Here is a 10762-nt window from a genome sequence, read left to right as displayed (position 1 = left end):
AGAAGATATGAAGACTTCAGCTGGGTGTGAACTGTAATACTGTATGTCGCAAGGTGACACTATAACAGATTCAATTTTCAACTGAAAATCAACTGTTTATTTTCTTGGAAGATTCTTTCTGTATGATTCATAAACATAATAAGTTCACAACCAAGAAATCTTATCTTATCTTATCTTTGATGCCTATTTTCTGTTTTTTACTTATGGGCAATTCCCCACCACTTCATGTACATGATGTGTCTCTCAGGTGCACACCCTCAGGTGGAATCTTTTCCAGCCAGGTCTAAGTCTGCATAAGATGTGAAGATGAAATGTTTATTAAGTTTATAAGGAAAAAGAGAGGAAAGTGTTTTTCAGAAGCACATTAATTGTGCTATTGTTATGAGATCTAAGAGGAAACATTGCCATGTTTTGCCATGTTTATTTTTATGAATAAAAATAAATACAAAAAAGTATTTTGTCATCATTTATACAGTCACTTCTGGCACTGAACATCAAGCATTTTGTGTGCCACTATCATGCAGTTTTTTGTATGCAGTTTTATATAAGTCATTTCTGCCAATTAGAAAATCATGTACTGTACAGATTGATTCTCAATAGTGTAAATGCGTTTGTGTTGGTTTTTCAATTAAATATATATATATATTATCAATATCAGTTTGTGTTAAACTTTATGTTTACATTCAAACCTGAATTTTACAATTTCTTATTTGATGATATAATCCCCTTACCTGATGGACCATGTTATGCAAGGCATTAAATGATCCAAATAACATATTCTGTGCGTCAGTGCACCAAGAAACCTTTTGCATAAATGAGGTTTAAAATAATCGATGCCACAACATTGCTTATTTAATTAGCAATCTAGAAATAGTACAGACTTTAAAATACTTCTTTATTTAGCGCCATAACTTTTTTCCCTTTTTAAAATCCAAAGGCTTGTTTCAAGGTGAAGTAAAGCTCTATATTTCAAAGTGATCTTGGATGTTTTGACCTCCCCTGTTTGTGTTTGCCTACTCCTATTAAAGGGATAATAAATTACATTTGCAAAGAAACAGTGCTGGTCAGTTTTCACAGTCTTCAACAGGTACAACTGGGACTTATATTTTTTATCTCTTAATAACTATTTGCTGGTTTTCTCCTGCAGCTGCATATCAGTTCATCAGTCACAACAGATCGCGGTGCATGTCTGCTGCTCTTTGGCTTTGTTAGTCACACTGAAACTTCACATCCATTATGCAGTTTCACATTAATCTTTTAAATCAGTCTTCAAATTAACGTACATCCTCCCTTAAGAGAGGCCTGTGATGCTGTGAAGAGTGTGCTCCCTGCTGGCTTTGATATTTTTCAGCTCTTTTTAACACTTTAGGATAGTCAGAGTGCCCTCCATTGTTGAGTTATTGTACTGCACACACATTGTGCAAATGCAGTCAGAGGATTTTTTATGACAGAGAGTCAATGACAAACCCAATCTTGATTATAGACACCAAACCTGGTTGAATCTATGAGCCATGTTTTGTCTAAAGTCACCAGCTAGCTTTCTATACTGTAGATCCAAAAATAAAGAAATTATATTTCCTGATATAAATAAAATAATACCTGTGATGTTCCAAAAAATCAACCCATGACGTTACAGTAAAATACCAATAAAATACTCAATGTTAAATCAACAAATTGATGGTACAGGGTTTTTTCTTGACCTATTGTACTATATTATTTTAATAAATCAAACACAACCATACAGTGATTATATTTGTTGCATGCAAAAAGCTTTGACATTAATACCTTGTGGTTCATATATAAAACACCTACATATGGGTGCAATGACATAAAATATGATTATATAATTTTCAGTTTTACTCAAATAACCTGCACAAGATGTGGACTCGATTGGACAAACCTCTGCATTATTTCAAACACATACACAAATCATATATCAAATATACATTTTTTCAGAAGATGCATTCAACATCAGCTTGGCTCAAACATGTGCCCGCATAGTGGAGGTATGATTTCAGTTACTTAGAAATACTTTTCAGAGAACAACATACCCACATACCCTCTGAGAGTACTGTTGCGTGATCTCATCAGGTGTTTCAGATGAGTAAATACAGTACATGTTGTCACGTTCAAGAGTGGCATCCATTGACTCTATTACTACAGTTTGGTCATCCTCACTATCTTCACTTTTGTTGACAATCTCAATTTCAGTTGTTGTGCACTCCTCAGTGTGCTGTCCAAGGTTGCCCCACCACTTAAAAAGATTATGACAGAAAATCAATTCAAGGATTATTAATATCTTAATATTATTATTCATATTTTTTATTTTTCAGTGTATCCTGTTAGGTGCTTTTATGATGTTATAGACAATATCTGTCTTACTTGAGACTGGTCAATGTCCATGAATTTACTTTTGAAATGTTTGGGATCTGGTACCACTGGAAGGATCAGTTTTCTAATGCTTTAGGACAAAAGAATGTCATCACCATTTCAAGGTTTGAGGATAAATAATTGTTTGGTCTGTTTGGAGAACATTATGTAATTGATAATGTATTTTATCTTATTGAGTAAAGGGTCTTAAGCACAATGCCAGGTAGAGTGGCTAAAACAATCTTCCCATGGTAAAACCATGATAAAGACATTTTAAACTATCCATTTTATTTTTGACCAGCAGACTGTATATTTAATTAGAACCATAATTAAGTTTAGCGTTCATAAATTATCTGACCTCTCAAAGCTACCATTGACCAATACAAATCAAGTATTCCTGAAAGCCGTGTTGTTTGTAGTACGTGTCAGTTAAACTCACCCCTCTTGCATCATGAGGCAAATAAGAAGAAAGGCGGTCATTGGCAGCGCAGTTATTAAAACGTAAATCCAGATTGAAAGGTTGGAAGACGATTCAACCTTACAGACACCTGCAAACAAACAAAACATTTTGGTTGACTGTGGAAAGAAAGAAATAACACATTTATATTCACTGCTATAATTTGTAGGAATCTGTAAGTGGTCAATTTCCAAATTTCTATTTACATTTATTAATTAACTCAATTATTAAATGTAAACAAATGATAATTTACTCAAACCTGTAATTTGTAACATTTTTTGAGGTTAAAGGTAAAGACATTTATTAAGCAAGTATAAACCCAAGACTAACATACATTAACAACGGTAAGCTTATATCAAGGATAAATTTGAGCATGATTTCATGGGAAATTTAAGTTTGATGTTACTTGACTTCAATTTAGACTGTAAAAACAAATCTGTCAAGTAATCTGCAATTTTGTGTTTCAAACAGGGGTGGTGGTATAGAGGCAAAGATTTTTTTTGCTTTTATGTTACTTTTAAAGAGATACTCCACCCAAAATTTACTCATCTTCAAGTTGTTACACACCTGTATAAATTTCTTTGTGTTGATGAACACTACGAAAGATATTTGGAAATGCTGTCTGTTAGTAAATGACATTTCTGGGACATCAATGACTAATATAGGAAAAATTCTTGTATCATTTTTTTGTTCTGTTGAACACAAAATTAGATATTTTGAAGAATTTAGGAAAGCAAACAGTTCTGGGGCACCTTTGACTACCATTTTAATTCATTCTACTATGGTAGTCAGTAATGTCCCCTTTTTCCAAATATTTTTCTTTGTGTTCAAAAGAACAAAGACATTTATACAGGTTTAGAACAACTTGGGGGGGGGGATTCATTACATCATTTTAATTTTTGGTTGGAGTATCCCTTTAACTTGTATTTGTGTCCCTTTTATTTATTTACGGTAACACGCAATCAACACAAAATGACATGTGTTAAAATTACACAAAATTGGTTAAAATGCCATGCATCCGAAAAATTTGCACTTCCACAGACAAAGTGACCTTGCCTGTATTATTTCCCCAGCTCTGCACTGTTGTCCAGTTGCTCCAGTCCCCATCATACATACAATCCAACTTCATTCTAATTCTAAAATCATAGTTGTGCTTCATACTGAGAGTAGGCAAATCTACAACAGTCAGCTCCTCATTCCGGGTTAATTCTGACTGCGAAAACATAAGCAAACACAAAGAAGGCTTTGAAGACTAAGCTTTACCAACACTGCAAGTTTGTATCACTTTAGATTAGCGGCTTCTGTTGCACGCTCACATTTGTGTACAATAAGTGTCTCCAGGTGTCCAGTGATGACCTACCGTCCAGTTTTTGACACACTGGTTTTTGTATTGTAATTCACTTATATAACATCTCGGCTCCTTGTTTTTGTCTTCAGTCTTCCATGTAACTCTAATCCCATGTGAGGTGCAACTAATCTTCATATCAATCTCTTCCACGGAAAATTTATACAGGTCTGTGTATTTAAAGCATGGAGAACTCATGAGTAATATGTCAGAGACTGTACAGAATTGAATGAATAATGTTACTGCGCAATCATGGGGGTTTTATGTATTGAATGTATTTTGATTCCATAGAAGGCACAGGATGTACCAGCTCATGTGAACATACATCTCACCTTGTTTGTGCTTTTTGATGTGGCTTCCCATACAGCTCATGTACTCTGACGCAACGATGTACGATAATTTGCTCTCAGATGTTTATTTGAGTATAACAGCGCATACTGGCAATGTGTCATCTGCTCTGCTCCTACCTGTTCCTACCTATTTACCTTGTGCAAAAAAACATTTGCACTTTCTTTTCTCTCTCTGTTTGTCAATCTACTGTATGGATGAAGCGATGGATGGATGGATGTAAGGATGGATAGATAGATAATTTTATCCTAAAACAAACATAGCAAGTAAGGTTTACATAAATCATGGGAAACATAAATTCAGTTTCACATGATAGCATGTCTTTGTGATTTTTTTAATCAAAGTGTGTTCAACATATTCTGGGCATGAAAACAAAAATGTAAAATTAAATTAAATATGCTCACCTTCAACATCCTCGGCCCTGGGCTCAGGGGCAAAAAGCAGGGGAAGGATAAACTGAAGACACAGGTGCCAGTTCATTGCTCCTCTCTCATTCACTCATCAATGATGAGCTTTCATTCTTCAGTGCATCGTAGAACAGGCAACAATTTATAGAACCCAAACCACTTCCCCTCCTCTCCCCCTCACTTCGTGAACTACTTTTTCCCCTTCGTAAGGGGAAGGGCTTTGATTTTAACACTGTAGTCACTCTTTTTATTTAAAATTATTTATCTCAATGTAAAAAAGGATTTTACAGTCTGATGGAGAAATTCCCTATAACAGTAAGTTCTTATACTCCCAAGTTCTGAAGTTCTTTCGAACCCAATAATGTAATGGTGCTTCTGAGGAATTCCTAAAACCTATTACAACTCAACCTAACCCTTAAAATTATGATGTTACCATTATATGTGCATAGCTTTAACTGCAGGTACTTGTTTAATGTCATTTTATAACCAGACCAAAGGTTTTTTAGTGAAACCTAGATAGAATTCCACCTGGAATTTTGATCTGAAGACTTCACAAACTTTTAAAATCTTATCTTAACAGGGTCCTTTGATTTTGTTAAACTCATTTGAGCACAGTTTATTGTCATTATTTAAGGCTGTTTGACTTACAAATGCAGATGGAAATTTACACAATGGAAAAAGTCAGCTATCATTACAATTTTAATAACATATCAATAGTTGATGATATAATAACAATAAATTCAACAATGATTTAAGTTTATAAAAACACACATTATCATCTCTTTGCTCGAATTTTGCTCTGAAGAGACTAAATGGTTTAAGTATCAACTTCATCTCAGATTATTTTAAAGTTTTCTAGGAAAAAGAATTCCTCAGCCTCGTGTCTATATGGCCAAATTATAGACACACTCATACATGCCCATAAAACACTTTTGCTATAGCGTTTAAAAATAATTGTTAAAAATGTTGTTTGAAAATATATATCAGATAATCATGATTACGTGGTGTTTTCCCACTGTACATATTTCACTTATGGTTTTTTTATTAGCTGAGAAAAAGATTACTCAGAAAGTGTCACAACAGGGTGTTAAGAACAGTACTTGGAACCAACCAACATGAGGTGAAAATAGAAGAGGCCACAGAGTTAGTCAAAAGGTCAAATGGAGTACCTGGTTAATAGATCTATTTTATTCACTTTTTTCTTTTAAATTTCAGTCTGATGATACAATTAACAATCACAAAGTCTAGCCACCAGATGGTGTTGTGACTGTGCCACAATTCTTTTTCAACAAAAAGGAATTTGTGCTGATCCTAATACTTCTCTGTAACACCAGCACAATTTTTTAACTGGACGTGGTTGTTCACAGATGTAGTCTAGATGACGCGCTATTGTGTATATGTTTTTATGAGTCATCTGTCTTATCTCATTAACCTCAAACTCGCAAAAGGTTTAAAGGTAATCTCCATGTTTCAGATATTAAAGACAGTAAGCAATAATGTATGTGCTGTACAGACACTCTTTTTACACGGCACTGCGCATATCATATGTTGCATATTAATCATCTCACACTCTAATGAGCCAAAGCAGATAACAATCACTTCATTAAAAGCCCCTTTTGCAAAAACAAACTCGAATAGTTTCAAGTTTAAATACTGTTTGGAATCATCAGCTGTTTACCTTTAAACACATTACAAAATGTATTTAGTGTAATTTGTCTTGTTCCAGATTTAATGGTGTTCTGGTTTCCATCTACCAGATAACATTCCACCAATAGAATCCATCACATACCAGTAGACGCCATTATATTTTTCATTAAAACCAAAACAATTCCCATTATAACCATTAAAGGTGCTGTATGTAATTTTTGGAGGATCTATTAATGCAAAATAATATACATAATTATGTCTTCAGAGGTGTATACCTTACACAATGAAGCGTTATGTTTTTTAGAATGAGCTTTTTCTATCTACACCGTGGGTCCCCTTGCATGGAATTCGTCATGTTGTTTCTACAGTAGCCCTAAACAGACAAACTGCTCTACAGAGTGCGTTTCTTGAATGTTGTCTACTTTGGCAAAGAAGCGAAAATGTGACAAAGTCTTAGTCCTGTGTCAGCCACCGTTGTGCTTCAAAAGGAAGGGGTGGAGTGAGCCTTTGATTGCAATTCGCAGCCTTACCACTAGATGCTGCTACATTTCATACATTGGACTTTAAAATCCAATACATCTAATACATTTTCGATTGTGTTTTGGGCAGGGTTCTATCGGGGTTTTCTCAGCAGGGATTATATGGAATTTCTAGTAGACCAACACAATTTGTAAAATTTAGTTTAATTATTCACCCTTTTCAATTTGAATATAGACAGGCTGAAATAAAAAAGTGTCAAAAGGCTAGAATAAGAAGCTCCTTCAGTCCGTCAGTTAACACATGTGAACAGGACATTATGAACTCCATCAGCTTGATCAGGTCGATGTACCCCAGCGTTCTTTCCCCCTACTTTTAGACATCTCTGCCTTGTAACAGAGATTAATGAGACAACATTTCTAAAACGTTGAATGACACTGACCACACCATCCATGTCAGAGATGGAACGTCGACCAGGAGATGTCAAGGCAGAGAGGTGAAGTGGAAAAAAGAGAAGAGAGTCGATTCAAAGGATGACGATAAATCTTTGAGCAGCACTCGATTCCGTCTGGGCTGCGGAGTACGTCTCCCCCTCTGGGAAGGGCTGCATGTCTGCAGAGAAACCGAGCTAAGACGAGACCTGTCAGGAACAAAGAGCAAAATTCCAATGATATGTTTAGCTAAAAGGGTGAGAGAAAAGTGAATCAAAGCAGTGCAGGATCAAAGAAACGCTTCAGTAAAGTCAACTTGGCCGCCATGAGACCAGCAGGGGATGCATATGATTTATAAGTTGTTCTTCAGAACCTTCTGATGTTTGAAGAATTGATTGTTATTGTTGCTAGAGAGAAGAAGAGAGAGATGTGGGACTGAGGTGGAGGGTCACCCATTTGCGTTTCAAAAGTGGAGCTCTGTGATGTGTGACAGTTGTCGAACACTGAAATGGCTTCACTAGAAGCACTGGAAGATGTCAGGGGCAATAAGCCACCACAACAAACTCTAGAAAGACTGTCAGTTTGTTTGATTTGACCACTGACTTACACACAATCGACTAAACAGCTTGTGAAAGTCAACAAGACTGTGTGTGATGATCAATGACAGTCTGTTTGAAGTGGGGGTACCCTAAAGTTTACAGTGGTAAACAGGGGTAGGTCTACTTTTTGTTTTGTCTGTTTATTTGTAATATTCAGTTTTATGTTCTATGCAAACAGAATGTACACAATATTAGTCCAATTTATTTTTATAGCGCTTTTTACAAATTGCATTCAAAGTACAGCAGCTGTACAATATTTTTGTTATATATATATATATATATCACAGTTATACACGGTTATTAGAATTTCTATTATGATGTACAGTGGAACAGTATTTAGCATCATTGTCATTTATTTATGGTATTGTCAAAGCGTTATTTGTCACAAAGTAAATGTTTAGCTTTGGTCATCATTGACATTTAGTAGCATGCGGTCAAAGTGAGAAAATAACGCTGACAAAAGAACAAAAACATGTTTATCATAAGTGAACCACGTTAACCACCAGTTCCTTTAAGACACAGGGTATGCAGGAGAGCTTTTACAGTATCTCAGAGTACTATCAGCCAAACACACACAGTGCAGTTTGCATAGTTCCTGTTTTACAAGAAAAAACATCTCTTCTCTCTGTCTTTTCTTCATGGGAAGAGATGTTTGCTTTCTGATGTTGCAAAGGCCTACATTTACATTTACATGTAGACCTTAGTAGTAAGACAATAGATGTATGATGTACAGTATGAAATAGGGTTGCACGGTGTACCGGTGCTACGGTAGCATCGCGATAAATCGATAAAGCTTCAAAATACCCGCGATGCCTCTATTTTTGAAACGGTAGTATCGTAGTACCGTAGTTAATGTTGCATATGCGCATTAATATTCATTTGTACACTTACATCTGCCTTTTTGCGGTGTTTATCTCCTAAATGAATGTGTGTTTTGAATGATTCGGACGAGTTAATGATTCAAATTAGCGTTTTGAACGAGTTGGTTAAATGATTCTCTAACTCAGTGGAAAATTGACGCCACCTACTGGCCGTCTTAGTTTTGCATTTAAAGTAAGCCTAATATTTCCCTTAATAAAGACTGCTGTATCAATGAAATCTGTCCCACATTTGAATTAGTTCCTACGTGAAAAATGATCTAGTGTACTTTAGTATTTACTACAGTAAACTACTAAAACTCATAGACACTAGTGTTTTTGAGTCTTACCATAGTAAATATTTAAGTATACTACATTATTTGTTACAATTTATCCAATTACTAAAGTTAATACAACAAAATATTCTAGTGCAAAGTATAATACAGTTTACTATAGTAAATACAAAATGTTTCATCTAAATCTGTGTTTTTGTATAGATTTGAATTATGAACATGGCACGGCATCGTGATACTACTTGGCATCGAGATACTTCAGCTGGTATAGTATCGTAAGACATCTTTATGGTACCGTGACAACCCTAGTATGAATGTTATACTGTAAAGCAGTTGTTGGATTCCACCTTATTAATAAATGTCTGCTTATTGAAATTAAGTAGCCTACTGTTTACTGTATATTGTTTTAGCTCTCGTTTAGCCTATATATAAACATGCAAAATTTATAAATGTCAACCTGACTAACTTGTTTAGTATAGACAAATATAAACAAATTTAAATTGGGCCTATATATGCATATATGACGAGGGACATAACACTACACAAGAATGTGATTTTTTTAAACGGAATAATTGAGTATAAAGGACACTGACACTGAACATGCCATGCAAGACATCTAAGCGAGCAACGTTTGTGTATGTGTGTGTGTGTTTATGAGTGCTGGTGAGATGCAGTCAGTACACTGCAAGGTAAAAGTGGTCTACTGGGACAGCTCCGAAACAACAACAAAGAGTCATCAGAGGTCTGGATGAAAGCCCTGTCATAAGATATTTTACTTCTCACAGTCCACACCTCAATGAGTGTTTGCTCGTGGATGGATTGACTGACTGAAGCTTGTGCAATAAAGCACATGGGATTTTGACCATAACAAAACCATTCATCCAGCAGATACCTGAAAACTTTTTTTTCTGCAGTCACATATAACATCTCATAACACAGGCAGTGAGAATAGAATAAATGTGCTTTACCTGTGATTTCTGTCAAGGGCCTTGATTTACCACAATGTTTTCTTTTTCATAATGGTTTTATAAGTATTCTGAGATGAGTCTTATGTCAATCTTTTTTTTTCTTTCATACATCAAATATAAAGCCAAATTTGAGTAGTGTTTATTAATGTTGTTCAGGCATATGTTTCAATTTGTGTGCTTGTTACTTATGTCATTTTTACCTCTTTATTTTTATGTAATACTTATCATTACAAATGGAAGGCTGTTTTATTCATTATCTGAGTTTCATATGCATGTTGAACCATACAATTCTTCTTGAGTTTAAAACCTGATTTTGGATTAACATTGACCCATGAATTTCCATATTTGTTATTCATAAGAACTAACAAGAATAAATTTGTTTGTTGTAATTATTGACTTGTTTTAGCTGTTCATCTGAGATGTGAAACAGGCTTTCAGCCAACATTCATACTCCTTTGTTTCATTCTCATTTCTTTGCCATTTCAACAGTGCCATCAAGTGGACTTTTTAACGCCCGCATACGAGTTGTAAATTCCTCTCTGGAGCTCACATCACTTTATGTT

General features: G+C 35.0%; 1 protein-coding gene across 5 annotated transcripts; it reads right to left on the bottom strand.

The window, feature by feature from the left end:
• Positions 1-405: 405 nt before the first annotated feature.
• On the bottom strand, positions 406-5038 carry crlf2 (cytokine receptor like factor 2). Of its 5 annotated transcripts, none has more exons than XM_057336123.1 (7): positions 4925-5034; positions 4505-4768; positions 4188-4342; positions 3884-4040; positions 2810-2918; positions 2383-2461; positions 406-2254 (listed from the first exon to the last, which is right to left on the bottom strand). In XM_057336123.1, the coding sequence occupies exons 2-7, from the start codon at positions 4542-4544 to the stop codon at positions 2036-2038; spliced, it is 759 nt and encodes a 252-aa protein (XP_057192106.1). In that variant the 5' UTR covers positions 4545-4768; positions 4925-5034; the 3' UTR covers positions 406-2035. The 5 variants fall into 5 exon arrangements, with proteins under 5 accessions (XP_057192106.1, XP_057192107.1, XP_057192104.1 ...); XM_057336124.1 differs by having other exon boundaries at positions 4505-4657; positions 4925-5025; XM_057336121.1 differs by lacking the exon at positions 4505-4768 and having other exon boundaries at positions 4925-5038.
• Between the last annotated feature and the right edge of the window lie 5724 nt (positions 5039-10762).

The sequence above is a fragment of the Triplophysa rosa genome, linkage group LG6, assembly GCF_024868665.1.
Source record: "Triplophysa rosa linkage group LG6, Trosa_1v2, whole genome shotgun sequence".
NCBI classification, from domain to species: Eukaryota; Metazoa; Chordata; class Actinopteri; order Cypriniformes; family Nemacheilidae; genus Triplophysa; species Triplophysa rosa.
Note: the sequence above shows the minus strand (reverse complement) of the source record. Positions and strands in the feature narration are given on the sequence as shown.

Bases quoted from the DNA above. Each gene is read 5' to 3' on its own strand.
- crlf2 (XM_057336121.1), bottom strand. From the start codon at position 5,000: ATGAACTGGCACCTGTGTCTTCAGTTTATCCTTCCCCTGCTTTTTGCC. The intron at 2,919-3,883 runs GCAAGGTCACTT...GTTTGTTTGCAG, and splicing joins GAGCTGGGGAAATAATACAG to GTGTCTGTAAGGTTGAATCG. The intron at 2,462-2,809 runs GTGAGTTTAACT...TTTGTCCTAAAG, and splicing joins TGCCTCATGATGCAAGAGGG to CATTAGAAAACTGATCCTTC.